Source organism: Panicum virgatum, chromosome 3K, assembly GCF_016808335.1.
Source record: "Panicum virgatum strain AP13 chromosome 3K, P.virgatum_v5, whole genome shotgun sequence".
Taxonomy (NCBI): domain Eukaryota; kingdom Viridiplantae; phylum Streptophyta; class Magnoliopsida; order Poales; family Poaceae; genus Panicum; species Panicum virgatum.
The window spans coordinates 955,053-981,717 of NC_053138.1; the positions used below are offsets into that span (position 1 = coordinate 955,053).

General features: G+C 43.2%; 2 protein-coding genes and 3 long non-coding RNA genes across 13 annotated transcripts; 3 read left to right on the forward strand and 2 right to left on the reverse strand.

The window, feature by feature from the left end:
• Positions 1-4,839: 4,839 nt before the first annotated feature.
• On the reverse strand, positions 4,840-5,726 carry LOC120696582. The gene is made up of 3 exons (XR_005684239.1): positions 5,545-5,726; positions 5,262-5,385; positions 4,840-5,042 (listed from the first exon to the last, which is right to left on the reverse strand). It is a non-coding gene; the product is annotated as an uncharacterized LOC120696582 (long non-coding RNA).
• LOC120696581 lies at positions 5,720-23,368 on the forward strand. Of its 2 annotated transcripts, XR_005684238.1 has the most exons (5): positions 5,720-5,842; positions 5,948-6,026; positions 6,660-6,746; positions 17,176-17,178; positions 23,356-23,368. It is a non-coding gene; the product is annotated as an uncharacterized LOC120696581 (long non-coding RNA). The 2 variants fall into 2 exon arrangements; XR_005684237.1 differs by lacking the exon at positions 5,720-5,842 and having other exon boundaries at positions 5,857-6,026.
• On the forward strand, positions 13,887-15,691 carry LOC120696579 (NAC transcription factor 29-like). The gene is made up of 3 exons (XM_039979542.1): positions 13,887-14,291; positions 14,415-14,701; positions 14,801-15,691. Exons 1-3 carry the CDS (start codon positions 14,123-14,125, stop codon positions 15,446-15,448), a joined length of 1,104 nt encoding a protein of 367 aa, XP_039835476.1. The 5' UTR covers positions 13,887-14,122; the 3' UTR covers positions 15,449-15,691.
• On the reverse strand, positions 17,994-21,328 carry LOC120696580. Of its 8 annotated transcripts, none has more exons than XR_005684236.1 (8): positions 20,577-21,328; positions 19,905-20,000; positions 19,630-19,759; positions 19,203-19,536; positions 19,057-19,129; positions 18,727-18,775; positions 18,505-18,614; positions 17,994-18,413 (listed from the first exon to the last, which is right to left on the reverse strand). It is a non-coding gene; the product is annotated as an uncharacterized LOC120696580 (long non-coding RNA). The 8 variants fall into 8 exon arrangements; XR_005684232.1 differs by having other exon boundaries at positions 19,203-19,759; positions 19,905-20,005; positions 20,577-20,647; positions 20,858-21,326; XR_005684235.1 differs by having other exon boundaries at positions 19,203-19,235; positions 19,442-19,759; positions 20,577-21,326.
• Positions 23,369-23,441: 73 nt separating the features above from the next.
• On the forward strand, positions 23,442-25,219 carry LOC120696583 (NAC domain-containing protein 45-like). The gene is made up of 3 exons (XM_039979543.1): positions 23,442-23,765; positions 23,902-24,206; positions 24,319-25,219. Exons 1-3 carry the CDS (start codon positions 23,579-23,581, stop codon positions 24,973-24,975), a joined length of 1,149 nt encoding a protein of 382 aa, XP_039835477.1. The 5' UTR covers positions 23,442-23,578; the 3' UTR covers positions 24,976-25,219.
• The last annotated feature ends 1,446 nt before the right edge of the window (positions 25,220-26,665 follow it).

Here is a 26,665-nt window from a genome sequence, read left to right on the forward strand (position 1 = left end):
ATATAAATTACCATAGTTTAAGAATTATGAAAAAAATACTTTAATGGCTCCAGTTGCTGATATTTCTTGAGTCGGATTGTGCAATGGCAATTGATTATCTCAAGGAGTTGAGGACTATGAAACCGGCATGCTTCTCTATTATGCAAGTGGCTATCAGAACAATGATGTAGCACATAAGCTTGCACTTTTAGCTAAGAGTTTGAATCATGTGGCGTGATGGCTTTCCTAGCTGTGTTGAGCAGATTATTGCTTATGATTGTAATACCTCTATGAGCAATTGATATAGATCTCTCTTTACTCGCAAAAAAATGGATCACATATCAATGATACTAACATTATATTTTAAACAACATCAATACTTTATGGTAATATATTATGTTAATTTTACTTTACATAAGTATATAAATTCTGGTTAAACAATCTGCATTAAAATTTTAATTGCAAGCGCTAACTTTTCTTTAAAAAAACAAAGCATGGTACAACCCTCAAAATTGTTTGGTGGTAGAGAAAATTAGAAATTTATTTTGGCCAAAATACTATAACATATATGCACTAATAGTTTAATCGCAAGCATTCACTTCTTGTAAAAACCAAAGCAAAGTATATGTGCACTAATTAACATGGCCCTCCTCGCTCGATATGGAGATAGGCATGGGTGTCTCTGTCGTCCTAGGAAAAGCTAGTAGTAGCTGTAGGATGGCGACTGAATGACCAACAAATAATTGGCTGCTTCTCTTGTACGTACGTGTGTGATGATGGATCGACCTCGTCACGCACGCAGCTAGCCACCAAGAGGCCGCATGCAGGAAGGAAGGACGACGCCCACTGTTGGAGAAAGGCACATTAGTCCCGGTCAGGACGGTTTAGTGCCGGTCCCTGTGGCCGGCACTAAATGGCCGGCACTAACGTGACAGACGTTAGTGCCGGCTACTCTGACCGGCACTAACGTGCGTATGTTAGTGCCGGTCCGTAATACTAGCCGGCACTAACGTGCCCGCCCCCGCCCGAGTTCTGACAGCAAGGTTAATGCCGGCTGATATAACTAGCCGGCACTAAATGTTTTTTCTTCTTTATGTTTCTTTTCTTTTCGTTTTTATACGTATGGCTATGCGTATTTCTAGCGTATGTGACTACATAGTCGTACTCTTTGCATTGCACAGTATTATTAGAACAACATATTACACTTAAATTATATATTTATATATATATTATATGTCATGTATGGAACACTTAGGAGTTCAAAAGTACATGAGATATTACATCAACTATAATAACGTATCAGCTTCCTCGTCGTCGGATCTTCTTGGGCGACGCTTAGACGGAGATCGCCATGAAATTCGCCCTTAGGATTTATGACTTCATCGAGTAGAAATCCACATATAGCTTCTTGAATTGCCCTGATCCGAGCGATTTCAATGAGTTCTTCTTTCATCCGCCAACGCTGTCACATTTTTCGATAAAAACATGAGAATAAAAAATAATGAATTAAAATAATGAGCAGATGTGATTGTGCTCACGTACATTGAATGCCTCCACTGTCATTTACCTATTTTCACTTGCAAAAGAGTTGATCCACTCGCATACGTAGTATCCACATAAGTTGTTTCCTTGGCCCTGTCTCCAACACTATGGACAAATGTGGGTTACGATATAGAATTTTTTTGATGTTTTATTGCGAATGACATTAGTAGCGAGAGTATATTCATACCGGAAAATCAGTCACCCAATGAAGAGGCTCGATTTCACCTATGGGCAAGCCTATGTATTTGTGGAGGTAGCGACTCCATGCAGTATTTACCACCTCGATGATATCTTGGTACTTTGATTTATCTTGCCTTAACGAGTCGTACACCAAGACCTTGTGCTCCTCAATCCGAATACAAAGCAATATCCAATGAAAGCTGTGCATATACATACGCATAACCAATTAATGTTGATTATAATAGTTATTAAATGGTATTATTAATACGAAGGGATTGAAAAAAAAGTCTAACAAAGAACGACTCACTGATGGTTGTATGGCAAGAGAATGAAGGGACACATGCTATTTTTACGCAACCCCCTGTATATAACATTGACTATGTCTCCAGAATTTAGCGCTAGCGATTTCTCGTGTATAATATCGGGGTCGAAGAACCTGACGTTATGAAAGTTCTTCTTTCGGCAAATTTGAATTTTTGACCTACGGGACACAAGAAAAACGGGGATCAATCAACACTTAAGGCTAAAATAATGAAATGAGAGACAATACTTACATGCACCATACACTGACGAGGGACTTGTGAAGGGCATCTTGATGGTATAAATCGTAGAGTGATGCAAACTCGATATATACATCATCTGCCCCCCGCCAGAAATGCTCATCTTTAATCCGAGCTGGGAACATCTCTAATTTACTAGCTTTAGATTGCACGGCATACCATTTGTGTAACTCGGCCATTCTCGTTGGTAGGAATGGTAGCAACTCTGGCCATATCAAAGGTTCACCAAGTACAAACTTTTTCCTGCCGCGGGCATTCTGTAGGGCCTCCCCAAGCAATTGAGCCCTTGTTAGATCAGTTTGCAATATCATCCCAGCCATGGTCAACGGATCTCTTGATTCATCGGGACAGTCTTCATGCGGCACTATCAACGGAGGGATCGATTGTTTGGACTGCTCTCCGAGCTGGGGAACGGTCTTTGCATTAATCAGGCGATTCTTGGGATTGCTGTAGCACTTTTTGATCTGCCGATCATAATCCGACTCTCTTTCTTTCTCCTTGGTGGGATCTTTAATGAAGTGTTTCACAAAGTGTGCCTTTGCAACCGGATCTATTTCTGGCTTCTTGTTCGCAGCCTCCCTCAGTAGCTTGCGCTTCAGCAAGAAGGTTTGAAACGATTCTTCTGCCTCTTCCTCTTCTGGCGCCTTCTTTTTCTTCTTTCTTTGCTGCTTATGAGATGGCTGGACCGAAGGTACCGTGTATGACTTCTGTCGCTGACTCTGATTCTGTTGTGCGGCTGGTGATGATGCCAGAATTGGCTCGCTTTGTGCGGCTGGTGATGGCGGATCCATGCTGGGGTCCCGTGCAGGCGGTGGAGAAGGTGGGCCAACACTAGGATTCCTATCAGCTGGTGTTGGTGATCTTTGCCTTGAGCACCGAGCGGAATCTGTGTCTGCTTGCACCAATCTTATGTCGCGCTTTGGCCACGCGATCCATGTGTGTACGGCATGTTGTAGTTCTGTTTCTTCAGGACTTATAGGGATCGGGAGGTCCATGTCTTCCCAGCGTTCTTCAGTAATTCGGTCAACAAAGACTCTGGCGAATCCTTCAGGAATCGGCTGGCAATGTATTGTCCCGTCCTGTTCTTGGACTTCCGCATAACCCTCAGCACAAACTTTAAGCTTTTTCCCATAAAGAACCAGAAGCTCACATTGGGTCCTAACAGTGATGTCGTCAATGGGGTCCCTCGGCCTGTCGGCACCCAAATTAGGGTGCTCCGTGGAAGCAACACTGCTACGACGCTGAGAAGAGGGGCTGATCTCCACATTGGCAGCTGGTTGGTCCGAGCGTTGCCCAACTGCTGCCTCAAGTGACATTATCCGGTTTTCTAGGCTATGAATCTTCTCAGCCACTACTGCCTTGCTTCTGCATCGGCTTCGGTAGGTTTCGAGATCTCCGGAAAAGCCATATTTCCATGGAACTACGCCCACACCTCGGGTCCGTCCAGTGTGTTCCGCATTCCCAAGAGCGTAAGTCAGCTCGTCATTCTCTCTGTTGGGCTGGAAGGTTCCTTCTTCGGTACGCCTCATTGCGTCCTCGAGTCTTTGGGCAGCCTCTCTTAGTACGTCGCTAGTCACAAATATTCCAGTGTCGGGGTCTAGTGTGCCTCCATGAGCATAGAAGTAATACCTTGCTCGTTTAGGCCAACTCAAGGTTTGCGGTACGATTTCTTTTACAATTAAATTATTTTCCATCTTTTCCCATTTCGGAATGGCAACCTTATAACCTCCGGGCCCAAGTCTATGGAAGTTTTTCTTTTTGCTAGCATTCATTTTGCCTTGAATCGAGGCTGCCATGCTGTCAGCACTATGCTTGTAATTCACGAATTCATTCCACCACTCTCGTTGCTTCTTCCAGACTTTATCAAAATCTGGTGTGAGGCCCTTGTTAACAAAGTTTGCCACCAATTTTTTCTTGAATGAGGCGAACTGAATTGCCATCTTCTTAAATGCCCATCCCTTTATTTTGTCAGCTTTGCCTGGGGGAAAGTTGAAGTGCAACGACACCTCTTTCCATAACAAATCTTTCTCTGAATCTGGCACGATATCTTCAGGTCGACCAGAGACTTTATTTCTCTTCCAAAGCTTATACTTTATGGGGACGGATTCCCTAACAAGATATCCCAATTGATTTACAAATGTTGTCTTAATTTGACCAGGAGCTAGTGGCTCGCCGGTTGCTTCGTTGATCTCCGTGATGGTCGTACATCCTACCATCTTCCTCTTGGAGCCACGTTTCCATTTAGGCTTCGTCGATCCTGATGCCTGAAAGAATCGCAAATTTATCAAGCGGGTTGCTAGCAACTAGTGGACGTCGCGGCAGGTATGCGTAACCTTCATAACCCGCAAGCAAGGGTTCCAGATCGAAAATTATCATGATATTAGGTAACTTATTGACTGAAACATTCATAAGAATTTTTAGCTGGAGCACGACTCCTTACACAAGGACTGAAATCATCAACAAAGCTAGCAACATAACACAAATAGTTCGCAGCTGGGTCGCATGTGTCACAAACAATATCTTGCTCCTAACATATATATTGACAAAATGTTTATGCTGATGCCTGAAAGAATCACTAAACTTTTATACCTCGGCTTCCTCGACATTTCCTTCTTCCTCCCCACTAATATCTTGCTCCTCGTCGCCATGATAATGCAAGTTTAAAAATTGGCTGCCATCGTTCTCGTCCTCATCAAACTCTGGAGCTATGTGCCCAGTACTACCATGAATGAGCTCGTGCATTAACTCGTCTTGGTTGTCCGTAGGATCCATTTCCACTACCTGAAACAATAAAAAAACAGCAAGCCACATACTATATGAGGTTACAAAGCATCTATTAAATCAAAGGTTATCTTGTTTGTTCCTTATGATTCCTATATCATGTTATGATATCATACTATATCATACTGGTGCCACATACTATATGCGGTTACAAAGCATCTATTAAAGCCACATACTATATCATACTGCCTAGACTGAACAATCTACAGAATATGATACCTTACAGATTTGAGGAGTTTCTTGAGGATCTAGTGTTCTTGGTGGAGACAGGGGAGGTACCTATGTCTCGGATTGATGATGCGGTCGAGCGGATTCTGGTAAAAGACTTCAAAATGCCTTATGCCTAGTTATGAAATTATGGGTAATAAAAATCATGTATGTGAAGTCTCGAGTACTGTAAATACTCAGTAACATGTACTCTAAGAATGCATATCTTGTCTGATCAATACAGAGATTACTTGGATTATGAAATTACTTGGATTAAGAAACGTAAAAAACTAACCTTATGCCTAGTTTAGATCTCAACCAAATACGAGAATTTTCAGTACCTGTTGAGAAACAAAATAATAAAAAGAGAGAGCATAAGTGTACATGCAGAGAATGGAAGGGAAAAGGGAAAAGAGAATGTAAGGTGTAATACATGTGTAAGGTGTAAGCGTATACTAAACTTATAATTACAGGTACTACACTGGATATCCCAAGGACCTAGGGCCATCAAGAATTATACCATTTACATCTGAGCGTCAGTTTGTGCAGCTATTGCATGAAGGAAGGCCTGTAGTTGTTGCCTTTACTATTAAGTATACAAACTCTGCTGTAATGTCGTTCTGAAACACTAAGTAGAATAGTAAATCCTCGCATAGGACAGTATTCACTCACTTCAATCCTAAAAATTACCTTTTTAGGTGCACTTATACACAGCATCTTGATAAAGTACTGGAAGAGGCTGCTGCCAAATTTTATCCACATATCAAGTTTGTCAGAGTAAGCTACTATTGATTTATGTTTACACGAAAATTTCCATTTTGCATTCTTGGCAGATCACTTCTAGTTGCTGAACTATCTGAAAAAGGTTGTAAACTTGTGATGCTTCAATAACTACGTAATGCCTGTATTAACACTGTATTTTTTTTAGCTTATTATGCCTAACCTGCAATATTTTTATTGGTGAATTAAAACCATGATTTATCTGATAATAAACTCTCAGATTTTTTCCTGATTGTCTTCCATACTGTGTAACTGATTCGATGCCTCTATCATTTATTAATGATTGCACTTGTTCTTTTCAGCTTCATTTGTGGAAATTCATCATTGTCTATGTTTGCAAATTTCTCTTCATATGTTCTTCTCTGCTTTACTTAGACAAGCAGCTTGATGGAAAGCTTGGGCATGCAGATAGCATAGTTCATTTTGGTACTTCTGTATTAGGATTGACAAAAACATGCTCGATTAAGGTAGAAATGAGTGATTACTTATATTTTCATAAGGCTGCATTTCTTATCAAACCAGTCTATCAACTTTTTGTTTCCTCCAAATATATGTTGGATCTTGTGGTCACAATACAAATTATGCTTGCTTCCAAAATAGGCAGTGAACATTCTTCTTCTCTGCTGTCAGGTCGAGTGCCCAAAGTATCCAGGGTTTTGCCTCACAAGGCAAAGGAATGAATATCCATTTGTTGAAGTATTTTACAATCCAGAACAGGTTATACTTGTTGATCGTTGAAAACAAAACGAGTATTCTGAGGCAAATTTTGGTGTATTGGCTGTATGTATGCGGATCCTAAAACTTTTACAGAAATGTCTGGCCATAGCATCAAAGTAGATTTTGGCATAAGAAGTGAACAAGGAAATAACATTAAGGTAAAAAACTGTAAGAGGTACCGGGGCGGCGTGGAAGCAGGGGCGGCGTGGTCGGGGCCGGGGCGGCGTGGGGGCAGCCGGGCGGCCGCGATGGCGCTGATGACTCGACGGGCGGCTCCACGGACCGGGCGAGGACGCCGAGGTGCGCGGCGGCGCGGGCCGGGCGAGGACGCCGAGGTACGCGGCGGCGCGGGCCGGGCCGGCGAGGACGACGACTAGGCGTGGGGGCGGCCGGCCTAGGGACGACGAGGAGGGACGGCGGGCTGGGGAGGACCTCGAGGGCGGCCACGGTCGAGCGCCGGCCGGGGACCAACGCACGGCCGGGGAAGAACGCGGCGGCGCACGCGGGCGAGCGAGCCAGGGGCGGCAAGAAGAAGTCGGGGCAGCGGGCAACGTCGATCTGAATTGGGCGGCGAAGGGAGTAATTTGTTGGGGGTGGCTCGGTTAGTGCCGGCTGGTATTACCAGCCGGCACTAACGTGCCCCCGTGACGTCAGATGGAACACATTAGTGCCGGCTGGTAGTTCTAGCCGGCACTAACGTTCTCACATTAGTGCCGGCTAGAACTACCAGCCGGCACTAACGTGTCCCATCTGGCGGGAATTGTAAATTCGCCACGCCAGTTACCATTTACAATAAATTTTTAATATTCATAAATTTATTCATAATAGGCTTAATAATTAAAATAATAAAACAAAAATTTATATCTTAAGTTTTTTAGCTACACAATAATTATAGTAATTATATCTACACAATAACAATAGCAATTGAAGTAAATTAACAAATATGCTACTATTATCAATTATGTGTAGTTTATAGGGTTTATATGTTAGTATACTTCTATTATTTGTAATAAATCGAAAAAATTTCAGATTGATCCATGCAAAAATATTCAAAAGTCTTTTCAGTAATAGCCAATACAATGATGTAATCAATTCGCAAATTACTTGATTATTTGTTTGTAATTTAATGTTTCAACACTCCTAGTAATGCAAAATTAGTGAAAGTAAATAATAGTTATACCATGCAAAAATATAATATTATTTGAAGATGATATTGTGTCCTAATTGGATGAATAGTATCGAGAATTGAGACAAATACGACGCGGTGCGTTACATTACATCACTTAATGAGAAAATATAATATATAATTTATATAAAAGTACTACTCATCATCATTATCTACTGGAACATTGATAATCTTCCTTTTGATGAAAGTGCCTTGGACGTGATCACGGCGTAAGTAAGGCGTGTCCTCTTTGGATAAGAGGATGCTGGGGTCAACGTCAACTGAGAATGGAGGAAGGTCATCAATCTGGTCATAATCTTCCGAATTGTCCGAAATATTCTCGACTCCAACAACTTTTCTTTTACCTGGAAGAACTATGTGCCGTTTCGGCTCATTTCCAGCCTTGTCTGCTTGAGACGTCTTATCCGACTTTTTCTTCGGTTTGCTCGACATGTCCTTCACATAGAACACTTGTGTCACATCCTTGGCTAGAACGAATGGCTCATCTTTATATCCAATCTTTTTAAAATCGACTATGGTCATCCCATACCGGTCCTTCGTTACGCCTCCTCCAGCCACCCATTCGCAACGAAATAGAGGGACAACTATGGGTCCATATTCAAGTTCCCATATCTCCTCTATGACACCATAGTAGTTGTTTTTTTCTCCATTACTGTTTACTATACACATACGGACACCACTGTTTTGGTTGGTGCTTTTTTTTATCTTGAGCTCTCGTGTAAAATGTATACCCATTGATTTCGTACCCTTGGTATTGCTGGACGGTTATTGATGGTCCCCTGGCCAGCCATTGAAGTTCTTGATCAACTGTGTTGTTGCCCAATAATTTTCGTCTGAACCAGCCGTCAAAAGTTTTTATATGTTGCCGTGTAATCCAAGCAAAATTCTTCTGTGGATTTTCGGACCGTATAATATTCATGTGCTCATCAATATAGGAGCCACCTTGAATGAATTCTGAAGAACCGTGAAGTTTGCTTGGCTGAATTCACTACAAGAGATGTTCATATTACATTTCTTTCCTAGTGTGCCTTTTCCCTTTAGTCGCCCCTCATGGTGTGACACGGGGAGCCCAATCGGATTGATATCAGGAAGATAGTCAACGCAAAACTCAATGACCTCCTCTGTTCCATAGCCCTTAGCAATGCATCCTTCTGGGCGAGAACGTTTGCGCACGTACTTCTTCAATACGGCCATGAACCTCTCGAAAGGGAACATATTGTGTAGAAAAACAGGACCCAGGATAGTTATTTCTGTCACAATATGAACTAAAAGGTGTGTCATAATATTGAAGAAGGAAGGTGGGAAGACCATCTCGAAGCTGACAAGACATTCGACAATGTCTTTCTGCAGCTTTATTAGATTATTTGGATTAATTGCTTTTTGCGAAATTTCATTCATGAACGCACAAAGCTTTACAACTGCCAATCTCATATTTTCCGGTAGAACACCCCTCAGTATAACCGGAAGTAGTTGTGTCATCAGGACGTGGCAGTCATGTGACTTCAAGTTTTGGATTTTCTTCTCTTTCACATTTATTATGCCCTGTATATTTGAGGAGTACCCAGACGGGACCTTGATACTATTCAAGCAATCGAACATACTTTCCTTCTCCTCTTTGCTCAGATTATAGCTGGCAGGTTTTAAATAGTGGCATCCTTTGTCTCTCTTTTCGGGTTGCAAGCCTTTTCGTCCAGCTAGCTGTTGCATGTCGCGCCTTGCTTCCAATGTGTCTTTTGACTTACCATACACTCCCAGGAATCCTAGTAGGTTTACGCAAAGATTCTTCGACAGATGCATCACATCAATTGCGTTGCGAACCTGTAAGACTTGCCAATAAGGTAGGTTCCACAATATAGACTTCTTCTTCCACATTGGAACATGTCCCTGGTCATCCTTGGGAACAGGTTGCCTACCGGGACCCTTTCCAAATACTACCTTCACATCCTTGATCATCGAGAACACACGCTTTCCATTACGAAATAGAGGCTTAGGACGAGTTTCGGGCTCTCCTTTGAAATGCTTCCCTTCGGTTCTTAGGGGGTGATCGGTTGGAAGAAATCGACGATGGCCCATGTGTACGCACTTCTTACAGTGTTTCAAATAAATGCTATCGGTCTCATCATAATAGTGGGTGCAGGCCATGTATCCCTTGTTCGACTGTCCCGAAAGTTTTGCAAGTGCAGGCCAATCATTGATGCATACAAAAAGCAAAGCTCGGAGGTTGAAGGACTCCTGTTTATACTCATCCCACACACGTACACCTTCTTCTTTCCAGAGTAGTAATAGATCATCCATCAAGGGTTGCAGGAACACATCAATATTGTTGCCAGGTTCTTTTGGCCCTTCTATAAGCACCGGCATCATGATGAACTTACGCTTCAGGCACAACCAAGGAGGAAGGTTGAACATACATAGGGTCACAGGCCATGTACTATGAGCGCTGCCAAACTCACCGTACGGATTCATTCCATCAGTACTTAGAGCAAATCTTATATTTCTTGGGTCATTGTCAAATTGAGGATACTCTCGGTTAAGATTTCTCCACTGGGACCCATCTGCTGGGTGTCTGATCATGTGATCCTCCTTACGGTCTTCTTTGTGCCACCGCATCAACTTAGCGTTATCCTTGTTTTTGAAAAAGCGCTTCAGACGTGGTATTATAGGGAAGTACCACACCAACTTTGCGGGAACTCTCTTCTTTACCGGCTGCCCATCAACATCACCTGGATCATCTCGCCTAATCTTATACCGCAATGTGCTGCAAACAGGACAAGCTTCCAAGTTCTCGTATTCACCGCGATACAGGATGCAGTCGTTAGGACATGCGTGAATCTTCTGCACGTCCAATCCAAGAGGGCAAACCATCTTTTTAGCATCGTATGTTGTTGACGGCAGTTCATTACCCTCAGGAAGTATGTTCTTTACAATCTTTAATAGCTCACCAAATCCCTTATCGGTTACACCATTAGTTGCCTTCCATTTCAGCATCTCCAGCGTGGTACCCAACTTCTTTTGCTCCGGTTTGCAATTAGGGAACAACGGCCTTTTGTGATCCTCCAACATCTTCTCGAACTTTAATGCCTCCTTCACAGTCTCACTGTCTTTCTGTGCATCAAGTAACGCCTGACCTAGCTCGTCAGGTGGCTCCTCTTGTGCAACATTTGCTTCACCCTCGTCCATTGGTTCATCTTGAAAGCCACCTGCTTCATGAACCCATGCCCAATCTAGAAGATTGTTATCACCATCGTCATCTTCTTCATTATCTTCCATCATAACTCCAACTTCGCCGTGCTTAGTCCAAAGACTATAGTTACTCATGAAACCATTCAAGGCCAGGTGATTCCATAGAGTATCTCTTTTTCGGAATTCCTTTTTATTTTCGCAAACACTGCATGGACAACACATTAAACCCTTTGGCGACCTATTTGCCATTGCCGCTTTGAGAAAAGAATCTAAACCCTGAATCCACGCCGAGGTGCTCCGGCTTCCGTGCATCCATTGCCGGTCCATCTGTACAAATTAAAAAAAAATCATGCTCATTATCCCTAAAAACATGTTACTATGAAGTAATTCAAAAAAAATGTAAATGTGTCATAGACCACCTATCTAGTAAATTTAAACTAAATAGCAAAATAAATTGGCACAATAACATATAGACATGTCACCATGAAATAATTCAAAAAAACTCATTCTAAATGTGTGATAGTCAAACTATATAGTAATCATTCTCTAAAAAGCAACAAATCAATTCTACCTTGCTCAAATTAATGAACAAATTAATAAATCATGCTCATTTTTCCTCATCCTTAAAATCCTTAAAATTTTGCATAATAACATATACACATGTCCCCGTGAAATAATTCAAAAAAATTACTCTAAATGTGTCATAGTTAAACTATCTAGAAAACCTTCTTTAAAAAGTAACAAATCGATTCTATTTTACTCAAATTAATGAATAAATTGGAAAATTATGCTCATTTTTCCTCAACCCTAATATCACTATTTTCTTTATCTAGAAAGCATGAAACAAAGAATAAACACCGTGAAAGAAGAGTGGAAGAAGCTACTAACCTTTGGTGCACTTGGATGGGTGAAATCCTCACAAATTTGGGGGAAAATGGGCAGCACCTCCCCTCTAACACGCCATGAGAGAGAGGAGGAGCTCGGCCAAATGAAATGGTCGGGCTGGGGAAGAAGGAGTGCCTGGCTTATACGGGGCAAGTTAGTGCCGGCTAGTGGATTTAGCCGGCACTAAGTGTGGACATTTAGTGCCGGCTAGATTTACTAGCCGGCACTAACATGCAATTGACCAAGTTAGTGCCGGCTAGAATCACTAGCCGGCACTAACGTGTCTTTTGACCGTTGTGGCAGACGGGCTGACCGTTGGGGGATGGCACGTTAGTGCCGGCTGGAGTTTCTAGCCGGCACTAATGTACCCGCTTTGTACGGTTCATGCTCGTTAGTGCCGGCTCCTATTTGACCGGCACTAACGTGTTGGTACCAATGTGCGTTTCTCCAACAGTGGCCACTGCACAGCACAGGTGGCACTGCAGATCGATCGAGGCCGATCGACAAGATGGAGGCGGCAGCCAGCTAGATCGATGATCAGGCATGCTTTTCCATGGAAAGCTCCATCAACTAGCTAGCTACCACACCATCCTGTACACAGGTCATCAGGCCACTCGTACGTGTGCAAGCTATTATATTATGAGGGGGCCAAACCTGTGTGATGAGATGACAACTAGTTTAGTTACTCGATCGCACAAGCAATTCATACGCGTCACTCTCGCACATTTCGTCACTCAGTCCGTCATCATCCCGTGGCCACGTATTACTTTCATTTGGCGCAAACTTTCTTTTCCTTTGCACATACGTTCAGCCATAATTTGCATCATTATTTATTTTGAAAGGATAATAACTGACATCATTATTTTATGAAATGAAAAGAAAGACATGTATTATTTTTTAAAAATAAATGAAATCGTTGCTTGATGGAAGAAAAACTAAATACGTGTATGTGGCATGTACATCTCCACTAATCATGAAAATTTCCTGGTTCCACCACTGGAGGTAGTTACCTTCCTACCAAACCATGCATCAGAATTATGCAGAAAATCGCTCACTATAGGCGTCAGAAACTAAAACTCATATAATTTTTTTTTTGTGAAGTCCAGGCACAACCAGAAAGCATTACCAAAGCATGAAAATAAATACAGCCCTTGATATTAAAGTCAACCACGTTTGCCAACTCTTTGAACCATTCAAGGCACAATTTCAATCTAGTGTACTCCAAACAGGCATATATATATATATATATATATATATATATATATATATATATATATATATATATATATATATATATATATATGGTGGTTTCCACGAGGTAGGCCCCAGCCTATGGAGTGTGGATCAACCTCAACAGGAAAACAAAGGAGGACCAGTCAAAAAGCCACGCACGAGCTCGTCGCAATGCACGCGGCCACACCGTCACATATCATTGGCGGCAAGGGCAGGTCGACACGTGGCACTGCAGCCATCGTCGTCTTCATCCCCAAAGCCATTCCTTCGCTTTCATTATCCTCGTTCTTCCCCCCTTGCACACGGGTGCCTTGCGTGGAGCCACGCCGATAACCACGCGCCAAAGGGCAAATTAGTCATCTGCCAAGCACCCCATTAGCTTCAAACCAATTGTTTTGTGCGTTTGACGCCGCACACTCTGAAGCAGGCATTAGCTTACGGTAATCACAGTACCTGATGCTGATTGATTAGGTGTGAAAAGAGTGCCGTCCAGTAGCAGGCTGGGTTATTGACGCCTGGCATGATGTGCCACTGTGTCCATTGTGCCCCTGTACTACGCTCGTCATCCTAATCCACAGCCCACCAACTGCACGCTCCCGCGAGCAAGATCAGGACAAGGGCATGGCGCCTATAAAACGGAGCCCCAGTCCCTCCATCTCAAAAATTTCAAGACTCATGCTTGCCTTCTATCTAAGCACTACTCCTCCTAGTTAATTAGCTAGTAGCATCTCTCATCTCCTCCTCCCTTCTTGAGGCTCCGATCTATACAGTAGCTAGTAGTCAACAGTAGTATAAACTGTGTGTAGTAGTAGACTGTTGTGTAGAGGTTGCTACAGAGCAATACAACAGCTAGCACATCAGAGCTGAGCAGTCGCCATTTTTTATCACCATGACGAGCTCGACTAGACTGCCTAATCTTCCAGCGGGGTTCCGCTTCCACCCTACAGATGAGGAGCTCATCGTCCACTACCTCATGAACCAAGCTTCCTCCATCCCATGCCCTGTCCCCATCATCGCCGAGGTCAACATCTACCAGTGCAACCCATGGGATCTTCCTGGTAATTAATTATACATACTATATGAATTCTGACAGCACCGCACAATCTGTCTCAAACGATTCTTTCTTCATCAACTTCAGTTTCTCAACCTAACAAAAGATTATTCCTTTTTGTTTTCGTCAGCCAAGGCTTTGTTTGGAGAGAACGAGTGGTACTTCTTCAGCCCGAGGGATCGCAAGTACCCCAACGGCGCCCGCCCCAACCGCGCCGCCGGATCCGGCTACTGGAAGGCCACCGGCACCGACAAGGCCATCCTGTTGACTCCGACGAGCGAGAACATCGGAGTCAAGAAGGCCCTTGTGTTCTACGGCGGTAAGCCTCCCAAGGGTGTCAAGACAGACTGGATCATGCACGAGTACCGCCTCACAGGAGCTAACAAGAACACCAAGCGTAGAGGATCCTCCATGAGGGTCAGATAAATTTCTCCAAATATCTTTTCAGTTTCTTGATATATACCTAGCTATGACGTTTGCTGATGTTTTTTTTTAATTTATTGTGGTTGATTTCAGCTGGACGACTGGGTCCTCTGCAGGATCCACAAGAAGAGCAACAATTTTCAGTTGTCTGATCAGGACCAGGAGGGCTCCACTGTGGAGGAAGAATCCCTCAACAACAAGATGAATGGCACCATTACAGCCTCGCCCAAGTCTGAAGCCAATAATGATGGTCATGATCATCAGTTCCATCCGACGACGATGGCCATGAACAAGTCATACTCAATCACCGATCTCCTCAACACCATCGACTACTCGGCGCTCTCGCAGCTCCTCGATGCCCCAGCTGAACCTGAACCACCGCTAATCTACCCAACAACAACACAAACACATCACGAAGCACTACTTAACTATAACAACAACGTGAACAATAGCCACTTCAATATGCCACAAGTAGACGCATATTCAGATCATGTTGCGACTAATTGCAACGGTCTGAAGAGGAAGCGAGTGATGACTATGGATGGTGCTGAATCCTCCTTCGACGATGATGGCAGCAGTAACTTCAGTAGAAAACTACTGAAGCTGCCAAGTGATTCACGGAGCAGCAGCCACAGCCATTTTGGCAGCACGACGAGCAGCTACTGCAACCAGCAGCTTGTGGACACGAGTGGTTTTCAGCACAGCAGCCTGCTGAGCTATCCATTTCTCGAGATGCAGTAGTATCTATGTAGTATTACACCGAGAGCTTGGTGTGAATGAATTCATACAGCTGAAACTTCGACTGGGTCAAATTAAACAAACTGAGCTGAGGGGTGGTGCTTGCTTGTGGCCGGAACAATTCAAAATTTCTGGAGCATTTCGTTTTCATTTTCATGTAAAATTAAAGGTTGTAAATTAGGGAGGTGTACTACTGAAAGTCACGTGTGAATCAATGAAAGATGACCACGTTCGTTTCTTGTACTATTTGGCATGTGCTCTGTTGGTGTCCTTATCCAGTCGGAAAGGGTTAGATGTACAGATGAATCGGGACACTTGCTTGCTGTTCTATAGGAATGGAATATACCTTTTCTGCTTCCTGCTGATCCCGTTGTACGTAGACCTTACTTGTCGTTGTGCCGTTGATGCATGCTAGCTAGGTTATCTTGACGTGTAGCTTAGTCATACTACTCTGATCCATACGCGTGCCTGGTGTCTTCGGTCATTCCACATCACAAAACATTCTTGCTCATTTCTGTCAGTGAAACAACCAAGCAGGTCGATCGATCCAAGAGACAAATTAAATACTTGAGGACAAATGGATCACTATATTCAACCTCTTGTTGGGATTAGATAGCTCCATAATTCAACGTTGAAGAAGAAGTAGATGCATGCATCATGCATGCTTGGCCACACACACACACACACACACACATCATCATCCAATGAGCATGCATGCGTTGGTGGACCAATGCAATGGCAAAACGTCATCACCGGAGCTACTGCTAGTTTAATGGCCGCAGGACACCAGAAAGACAACGACGGCGGCGGCGCACGTTGATCGATCGAATACCACTTGCATTGGTTATTATTTATTCACTTATAAGCGTGCACACTTGGTTGGTGATGGTCCACATATGACATGCTCCATCAGTTAGATAAGCCCTACTAAGTTGATTAATCCTAATTCCTACCCCATTTGGTTAAGAAAGTCTCCTCATTGGAGACAGCCATTTGTTTATGGTTTAGCTTGTAGCTACCTCTTTCAAACCATCGTACCACATGACAAGAAGATAATGCAAACAATGTCATAGCTAACTTTTGGAGCTGATGGACTTCCTCTAAACCATGCTTTGAAGCAATCACGAAGACATTAAACTAGCTGCAGCATGAAGTCACATGTTAAAGAGCCTAACCATGTACGATTGGTGCTTTGATTCTTCTTTAATCCTACTAGTGCTTGGAGAGGATGATAGTCTAGTAGCTAGAAAGAGCTGATGACTGATGAGAGTAGATAAGAGAGAGGGTCCGATTAACTAAGTCATGCCGTAAGCATATGCGTGCGTATCATAAATTATACCTAAGCATATGCTTAAAAAGAAAAAGTTAAGATTCAGGGTTTTGGGAGCTTACTAGGATCTCTGTAGTGCTCTACTATGTCAAAAGGCTGAAGCCTTTGCCTTATCCATGAATCATGATGTATAGATAGATGACATGCACGTACAGGCAGTTGATTCCTTTTCTAGAATGAGCTATCTAGCCACTAGCCATGCGTTAATAATTGGTTGATCAGAGTGACGTGAATTGACACAGGTGTTCTGATCCTGAATGGCTGAATCAGCTTGGAGTAATCATTATGCATGCTGCATGGTGAATCACATGATGCATACAAAATGTCAGTTTGAGTAACCCGGGCCAAAACCTCAGATGGGCCATAAAGCCCAAGACGAGGAGTTCCAGGCCACAAATAGGCTGTTTGGGCCGAAATTTTGCTTTCCCTCCGATCTACCGTCACTCTTTATATGATCATCATCTGTTCCGTCATTTGACCTGGTCTGTATCAAATCTTCTTCATCTTTGTTTTTTTTTCCAGAAACCCCTGGCGTGGCACCGAATCCTGTGGTGGAACAGACATGACGAGGGTAGATAAATTAAACCTGCATGGATAAGTTTAACATGATACTAACAGCTAACAATATATTGTTGCTCATAGTCAGCTCAGGTGTCTATGGAAGAAGAATTCTTAGCAGGTTTATATTTTTTTCCTAGTACGTAGGCCTCTGTTACCAAAAGCATGATCTTAATTATTCCCTCTTCCTAATTTGTCTGTCAATATTATGTTTCACTTTTTTTTTGGCACGTGAAGTCAGCAAAAACTGTGCCAACTTTGGAGAAACCCATTTTTATCATCATCAGTTAGTTTGCCTAGCTGGATGGTCAAGATCGGCTTTGAACTCCGGCGGCTGGCCACACCGAATCTAATGCCACCATCACCACCGGCCGGCTGGCCAGTGAGCCAGATCATCTGGAGCTTGACGACGCGTGCGCTCTGCTCTGGAGGCAGCATGCATGCACGTGCCCTATGCTGGACGTACGGCTGACCAATGCAATTTCGATTGTTCAATCCTGTTCCATCAGCATACTAGTGAATGACGCGCGCCTTCGCGCGCGAGTCTGTGTAATGCGTATAATTTTCTTGATATAGTGATTTTTCAGTGGTCGGTGGTTCATGTTGTTTAACAATATGTGCCTGATAAAGGAAATACATATATTTGTACTAAAGAGCAACAGAGTGATAAATAGTTTATGGATAAACTACTACAGATGATACATATAGAAGTATTTGACAGGAGCAGTTGTTATATTACAATTTAAATCTCCAATTGGGATAGCTAAGGAGCTGTAGGAGAATAGGAGGGTTCACTAACTTAACAGACATTGTATTTAGGTGGAACTGGCCATGTTACATAGCTGCATTAAGTAGTTTGGAAAATGCCGGCATGAGAACAGTTTTCCCTGTGTTCATACTTGGATCAGGGACGGTTGAAATGCAGTCGCTGGCAGGATGTATGTGTGCCCGCCAATGTAGAACAAATTATCGTCCATTGTAACCTGTAATGGGCTGCATATTCTCCATGAATTAGTGCACAGGTCAAAAATCTCTACGTTAGATATCATGTTGCTTCCATCATACCCTCCCACATCATACCTGTAATGAGGCAAGCAGCAGTGAGGTCACCTCCAATGCTAAAACTTAAAAGGAATTATATTGCACCTAGGCAAGAGACTGAGAGTCTTACGGGGCATCCCCCAAGACAGCTACCGAGTGGGTCAGTGGGATCCTCTTCTCACGCTCATACTTGGAAGCAGCGCCCAGAAACCTTCCCTTGGATCATACCTTTCTGCTGATCTGTGTATTGCAACAATTTTGTTCAATAGGCGAGTAAAAAATGACATCTAAATCACAATTGCAACATTGAAATATTGGTTAGAGAGTTTACTGTAAGTACATGTTGACCCACCAGTTATATAGAGCGCGCTATTAAATGTGGATGCAGCAGGAGCAAATCGCTGGAACAACATAGCACACAAAAGCACAAATGTTAGATCCAAAATCAAACCGTTCAGGATAAATTGGACAAAGGAATCAATTGATGAGCACAGAATGATAAACTGGACAAAGAATACAATAAATTAGAAACAAATAATTGATATCAAAGAAAGAAACAAATAAAATCTGAATGGCAAATTGTGACTGTGAAGTATCATAAATGATGCACTATAGGACAAACAGAAGGTAAAAGCAGATCATTATTGAATAATTATTAGGGAAAGGTAAAGATGCTATTTACCTATGACAATTACTAAATCATCTGGACCCGATGACACCCCATCAAACTGATAAGGAAATCTGATTTCAATGGCCTGCAAGAGTTATTCTCAATAGCTAGTCATGTAAATATGATGCTATCAATATGCTGAACAAAAGCCAGCCAACCATAAGAAGCCTCATAGTCCAATCGCAGTAAAGCTGTAAACAAATCAAATTTGCTTTTACATGGCAGAACATGCATAATAAAAAAAACAGACCAATAAAGTTTAGACATGGCAATATATACCAAAAGTTAAACTTTCCCATGAAAGGCGAATCAACCAATACATGAATCTGCAGCCTTTCATTAGATCAATAGAGACACAAGAGTATATGAGGAAGCATAATAGAGGTGGAGTACTAACAGAGAAAATGCGCAGCAATCAAATGAAGTTAGATCTTCAAGCATGGGCCGATGCAGTTGTATGAATCCAGTGAAGAACGAACCGTACATTGATTTCTAAATTGAAAAGGGCAACCATATCCAATCTTTGTTTAGTGCAGTAGTACAGGGACCTCCTAAAGGAAAGGGACAGGCCAAGATGACCCTTACCTCTTAGAATACCTTAAGCTGCTTGGTTATTCTTGTTGACTTGTCCAGGCACACCCTTTATTAGAGGAGAAACTGTGTTTTTTTTTTCGCAGATCCAACAGTGAGATCTTGCTCAGATTAATTAGAATGCCTATCATCAATGTGTATAGAACTGAATTATGTCAATTGTCAGCGAATAAACTAACTATAGTTGAATCTCAAAGGTGGCTTGTATTACATCTGCTTTTCATCAAAGACATGAGGTGCGTGAAGGCAAATAGAAGAGACGACTATACCTTCGCAGTTTGGTCATTGGTGAGCTTGCTTGTATTGTAGTCTTAGTCACTCCATAATAATTTCACTGAGCACTGTGAAGTTAAATGGACATATATCTATCCTAGCATAAAGAAACAAAATATGAGAATGCACAATCTAATATCCTTGCCCCATTTTACAGTAAAAAGCATTTCCTTAATCTGCAGTTATAGATGCAAAAAGAATCAATTTTAATCTCTGATTTTGAGCAGCTTTAAAAAGTAAGCACAGCATAGAAATAATTGGGCATAGAAATGTTGCTGTTTTAATTTAGAAATGAAAGCGAAAGGAGGCATTTGGGCAAGTAAATAACTCTCAGGACATTCAAGTATAGATTTGCAAAACGGAAATAAAGATCAGACATGTTTCCTGGATAGCCTCGAGGTAGCTTTGCTGATGAAATGCAGGTTTTAAAAATGACAGCAGTGTCTAAACATCTGACATAGGCATTCCATCGAACATATGATGTGCAACTCCTTCAGAATATATTCCATATGCTAATGCAATAAAAAATTTGATGTTCAACCGGAAATAAGACAAAGGAATGGCATACATTGATCAAGCAAAGAATTAGATTGGCTGCTCTTCCATTCACAATATGCAATAAATAGGCGGGCATGATCAAGGGAAAAAATATAGGCTTAGAAATTTACCTCTCTTCCCCTTCCAAATTCCTATCCGTGAATGGGATGCTGATCAGAGTCCAAGGGGGCAGCATAAGGGGCTGGTCGGCAAGGTCGCGAAATCCGAGTACACGCCGCGACGGTGTAGATCGACGACGGTGTACGAATAGGAGCCGGCCGCCGCCGCCGCCACCGCGGTCAATGAAGACGGAGAAGGGTCAGGGAGAGGAAGGACAGGAAGGAGGAGAGCAGGATGGAGGAATAGAGGGAGCCGTAGAACAGACTGGGATAGACATGGAGGACTGTCTTACCAGCGGCGGCGAGCACGGACTCCGGGAGCCCCTTGCCCCAGAGCACGACGTCGAATGAGGATGCGAGCAGAGGGTCCGTCACGCCCTGCGAAGCCGTGGAGCGCGTCGTGGAGGTCGGGAGGCGTACACGGAAGTTGCTGAGCACGCATTAGAGCGCGCTGACGAGCTGCAGAACTGGCTGTCCGGGTGGCGCAGAGCAGAGGATGCGCCCGCGCAGGAGGGCGAGGCCACGGAGAAGGGCACCGCCGCAAGTCCCATAAACCGCACGTTCGCCACCACCATTGCGTCTTCGCCCTGCACCAGGAAGAGGGGAGCAGAGGCAGCGGCATCATCGATGCCCAGATCGGGTGGCCGATTCGCCGCTGTAGGCCAGCAAAAGCGGGCCCGCCGCAACCAGCTTGCCGACGTCGGATGGAAAGGCGGTGGGAGGAGGCGCAGTCGGGCTCATGACGGAGCCTACACGCGCGCTCGCGGCCTGGAGCCAGCAACGTCGTCTGCGAGACCGCGTCCTTTAGGGCCGCCTCGAAGGTGTCCGCGCGCCCGCGGCCGGGGCGGCGGCGGAGGTGGCGGCTGCGCCCCACGAGCCGGTGGCCGGGCCGGGCCAGCGGCCGCGCCGCTACGGTGGCCAAGGCCGTGTCGGGGGCCGCACCGTTCTGGCGGCCGAGGCCGCGTCCGCGCCGGACACCGAGGCGGCAGCAGCGGGGCTGCTGCGCCCGCGCGCTTGCAGGCGCAGCGGCGGCGGCGGCGGCGGCTGGGCCGCGGACAGGACCGGCACGCGCGCCGGCGGCCGGTGGAGGCCGTGCTTGGGGGCGGCGGCGGCGGCGGGTGCGCCGCGGCCAGGGCGGCCCTAGACCTGTGGCTAGAGAGGAGGAGCAAACGCTGCCGAGAGAGGCCACGATGTCTCTAGAGGAGATATTTTTCCGTGAGCATTCAATTTCTAACGCGTGGGGAGCTAGGAAATACAGTGTTGAGCAGGCACATAATGTGAACGGTTGGAAAGTTAGCCGGGCAACCGAGAAGATATCAAAGCCGTCGAAATGAGATCGGACGCTGGTACAAATTTGGGACGACGTGGACAGCTTCCCTGTGCGCCGTGGGAACGAACTTTCATCTATAGAAATGGTGGTGTGAACAGCTAGCCGTCATTCGACGATCTCTCTGACCATTCAACCAGTCATCAGTCATGTATTTTTGTCAGCAGCTGCTGCCAACTAGCTAGCTTTCACTTGCTCACCGACAAATTATATAGTATTGTGTACATGCACTGTGGGTGGTTGATCTGAAGCGGAAAAAAACAAATAAATGCATGCATCAACATGGGTTGTATACCAAAGAAAAGGAAGAGAAATTCACAAGGCATATACAAAAAAAATAATGTAAGCACCTATTGGCAAAGAATGGATCCATCCATGCATGTTTGTCCATATGAATGCGGGCTGATGGCGACGTGCTCAGTTTGTCAAAAGAGATGGCAATTGCCAAGAAACCCAACCCCAGGAGCACAAACCTGTAATCAATTAGAAATCAACATCTCGTACCGGTAATGGATATTAATATATGTGAAATTATCAAATTTTAAATATCTGTGTGTGGCCTTGTTTAGTTGCTTCATGTGTAAAGTTTTTGAAAAGGAATCTTTTCACATTTAAAGTATTAAACATAGACTATCACAAAACTAATTGCAGAACTCGTCTATAAACTACGAGACGAATTTATTAAGACTAATTAATCCATCATTAGCACATATTTACTGTAGTTGTACTGTAGCAATTTATTGTCTAATCATGGCCTAATTATGCTCATTGGATTCGTCTCGTAATTTACAAACAAACTATGCAATTATTTTTTTATTTCGTCTAGATTTAATACTCCATGCATGCGCCTCACACATTCGATGTGATAGTTTTGAAATTTTAAATTTTGCATCTAAACCAGGCCACATGACCTGGACATATAGTGCTCTGGTTTACGGTTTGTGCCCTATAAGATGTAGGACCCGAAAGCCACATAAAAATCCCAAATCCCGAACTCAATCCAAAACCATAGCTCTAAGCATAACCGGAGAGTCCAGAGCATGAATCACATCACCAATGGCAAGCTGAGGAATTCTATAGATTTGTCATTACAAATCATCAGTTGATCCGTAAATACAGCTAGCGTGCATAATAATAGAATGTGCGTATTCTTTTATTTACAGCAAAGTTTATATGATTATTTTTAAAAAAAATCAAGTGGCTTACCTCAGAAGCCTTCCGACAGTTAGTAGTGCCCCTAGCTGTAAATAGCTGTCACTCACATCACAGTAAACAAAAAACAAAAAAAAATTGAAAGCCAAAATAAATTACCATATACTATGCGTCTAGGCCTCTGATGACACCTCTTAATTCAGATTTGATGGCCACGTAGGGAAGGTAATTATTATTTTCATCTAGCTAATTGATGCATTTTTTATGTTGTCCTAATCAAAACCGAGTGAAGACTGAAGACTTCCTTACTAGGCAAGCCAAAGGAGGCTGGGCTCTTCCAGAGCAAGATCAGGTCTCACCTCTCACACACGCCACTATAAAACTTGGCTTCCTCCTCTCTCTATCCCCTTTCTATTGATTCCCCACCTTTCTTGCGTTCACAAGCTTCCCCAAGCTTAGCTTCTCTCTTCCTTTTTCCTCTGAGATCTTGGTTTCTCTCCTGTTGTTCCTAGTGAAGCTGCAGTTCAGATCGATCATGGTGGAGCGTAGTATCAAATCAGAGCAAGGAGGCGACCTGTTCCTGCCTCCCGGGTTCAGGTTCCATCCCACAGACGAGGAGGTCATCACAAGCTATCTCCTGCAGAAGTTTCTGAACCCTAGCTTCGACCCGCGAGCCATCGGTGAGGTGGACCTCAACAAGTGCGAGCCATGGGATCTCCCAAGTAAGTCACTGGCCTTTTCTGATCCCTTTTCTTCAATTGCACCACCACATACATGTTGATGCAGAAAGCTAAGCAGAATTTTTGAGCTAATTAATGGATGTTTTCCCCATGAATGTTGATCTACAAACAACAACAGGCAAGGCGAAGATGGGGGAGAAGGAGTGGTACTTCTTCTGCCACAAGGGCATGAAATACCCGACGGGCATGCGCACCAACCGCGCCACCAAGGAGGGCTACTGGAAGGCCACCGGCAAGGACAGGGAGATCTTCAAGCCTGCTGCTGCTGGAGGTGCAGGCCGTGAGCTTGTGGGGATGAAGAAGACGCTGGTGTTCTACATGGGCAGGGCTCCAAGGGGATCCAAGACCAACTGGGTGATGCACGAGTTCCGCCTCGAGGGCAAATCCAGGCACAACAACGCAAACCTACGCTTCAATCCCAAGGTACAATAATACTTGAAGAACATTACTTGCTTGTACATGTTTAAAAAATGCAACTTTGTATCAGTTTAATGTGTGAGTTAATTGTTTTTTTAAAAAAAAATGTTATGTTCAGGATGAATGGGTCGTGTGCAAGGTGCACCACAAGAACGGAGAAGCCAGTATCAAGAAGCCCGCCGAGGAGTGCTCCGCCGGGACGCCCAACGTCAGCTCGGTGGTTTCGGATGACGCCGGCGAAGGAGATGAGTTTCTGGACTCCATGATCAACCCCATGTACTTCAACTCCGCCGCAAGCTTGCCAAGCACGACGACCATCAACGCCGCGCCGCCGCACAACGCTGACTACCACTCAATTTCCTCCGCCGCCGCCGGAGCTACGACGACGACTACGAGTACCTTCGTCGACCTTCCTAACTACGGCTTCAGCGACACAGCAAGCTACAACCTGCACCAAGTGGCCGTGGCCAATTCAGCAGCTTCAACAAACAGCAGTAGCAGTTACAGCTCCTTCTTGTGGAACATGCTTAACGCAGACCATAATCAAGCAATGGGAAGCTACAACTTGCATCACCAGGCAATGGTGGCGAAAGCTCTAGGAGGAAATTATTTCGCTGGTGGTTTACCGAGTTCGTCGGTGTCCGGAATTTTACAGCATAATTCTCAAGGTGTGCCGCAGCAGAAGTTAGGCAGCAATTACGGTGATAGTACTGCTGCTATTGGACCAGCGGCTACTAATAATAAGAACTTGGGTGCTCCGCCAGTGCGCTACTAATAAATGGATACTAGTTGTTTACTGATCGTTATATATAGGAGTTTTGTGGCAGTTTAGTTGGTTGCTTAATTCATTAATTAGCTCGTAAACTGAGAGAGATCTTGATGTTTGATTTAGGTGATGAAACAGGACAGTGTTTATAATGTTTGTTGGTGAGAATTTGTTCCTTGGTGGTGCCGATATTTTTATGCATATATATGACACATAGTTTTTGAACTTGCTACAATTTATTTTGATGTCGCTACCAGATGTATGTATTTTTTTATTAACCAAAATATAGTGCAAGAACGCAAATTATTATCTTTTTTTGTACTAGTAATGAATTCTTTCTCGAAACCTGATGCTATACGATTGGCCTTTTCTATAGGCCTTGAGGTACCAAAATAATGGTATAGAAATGCAGGTTAATTATAATTTTGGGGATACTAGCTTCTATGAAGGATTGTAGAAAGCTAGCTTGGCTCAAATTTCTGTTGCTATCTTACCATTACTAATTGAAGGCTCCTTTCGAAGCCCTCAGGTGATGTCACCTAGGATCCTAGGTAGACAGTCTAAAAAAATAGAGAAATCCTACAAATTCTCACAAAAATCAGAAACATCTGGCCATCAATTCGGCAACTCTAATCATAATAGCCATTGGATCTGTTATCTTTTTCTAATAAATTACCCACATTTGCCATTATGAAAATAAACTAAAGTAACCCCCTACACATGTATCTAAATTACCCACCTCTGCCATTATAAAAGATAACCTAAAGTAACACCCTAATCTTCATATAAATTATCCACTTATGCCATTATAAAATTATATCAAATAACCCCTAAGTTTTTGTATATATTATCCAATGATATCATAATAAAAAATTGAAATAAACCCCAAATCTGAATCAAAATTGTATTATTATAATAAAATTTTAACACATCAATATAAAATTTTAAATTACTATTTTTATCATTATTAGTATATTATTTATGATATTATTTATATAAAAATACTAACAACAATGGGTGTGTCACCATATATCCATGTATAGAAGAAGAGATAATAATACTAATTTTTATATTGTTCACATAGCTCAAACAAAATGTTCAATTAAATACATATTAAATATATATGAAAGTATGATGCAAAGTAAGAAAAAAATCATTAGTAAATAAACCTATCACAATTATTACAATTACATAATGATAAATATGTATTTTTATAATGCTGGATTAGAATATTTAATTGGTTAAAGAAAGCGTGAGATAGATAATTATTAGATATCTCTAACTAGTTCGTGCAGGAGCACGTGTTGATAGACTACTGTATATATTAATTAGAACGTATCGGAAGAAAGCCAGATCAGTTTGTCACTAACTAATTAAAGATATGAATGAAGCCTTGTAATCTTGGCGCACAAGTCAGGATCGGAGTGGCCTTGATGTTGATGTACAGGTTGGTGCAAGCTAAGCATGTATGTCAGGAAATCACGTGCAGACAGGTCGGTACAGCACGTTGGACGGCGCTCGCATGCAGGGTCCACATGGTGATGTCACGCTCCATTTATCAATCAACTGCATGCATGCTATCTCCATTAGCCTCTTCACTTGAAAAAAAAAATCTTCATTAGCTTTACAGAAATGAAGGGGCAAGCAAACCACAGAAAGCGCATAGCTAGATCCACATGCATGACAGCTTAGATTCAGC

What these genes read in the sequence shown, in the direction of transcription:
- LOC120696579 (XM_039979542.1), top strand. Translation starts at nt 14,123, where the DNA reads ATGACGAGCTCGACTAGACTGCCTAATCTTCCAGCGGGGTTCCGCTTC. An exon ending in CAACCCATGGGATCTTCCTG is followed by an intron (nt 14,292 to 14,414) that starts GTAATTAATTAT and finishes TGTTTTCGTCAG; the next exon opens with CCAAGGCTTTGTTTGGAGAG. An exon ending in GTAGAGGATCCTCCATGAGG is followed by an intron (nt 14,702 to 14,800) that starts GTCAGATAAATT and finishes GGTTGATTTCAG; the next exon opens with CTGGACGACTGGGTCCTCTG.
- LOC120696583 (XM_039979543.1), top strand. Translation starts at nt 23,579, where the DNA reads ATGGTGGAGCGTAGTATCAAATCAGAGCAAGGAGGCGACCTGTTCCTG. An exon ending in CGAGCCATGGGATCTCCCAA is followed by an intron (nt 23,766 to 23,901) that starts GTAAGTCACTGG and finishes AAACAACAACAG; the next exon opens with GCAAGGCGAAGATGGGGGAG. An exon ending in ACCTACGCTTCAATCCCAAG is followed by an intron (nt 24,207 to 24,318) that starts GTACAATAATAC and finishes TGTTATGTTCAG; the next exon opens with GATGAATGGGTCGTGTGCAA.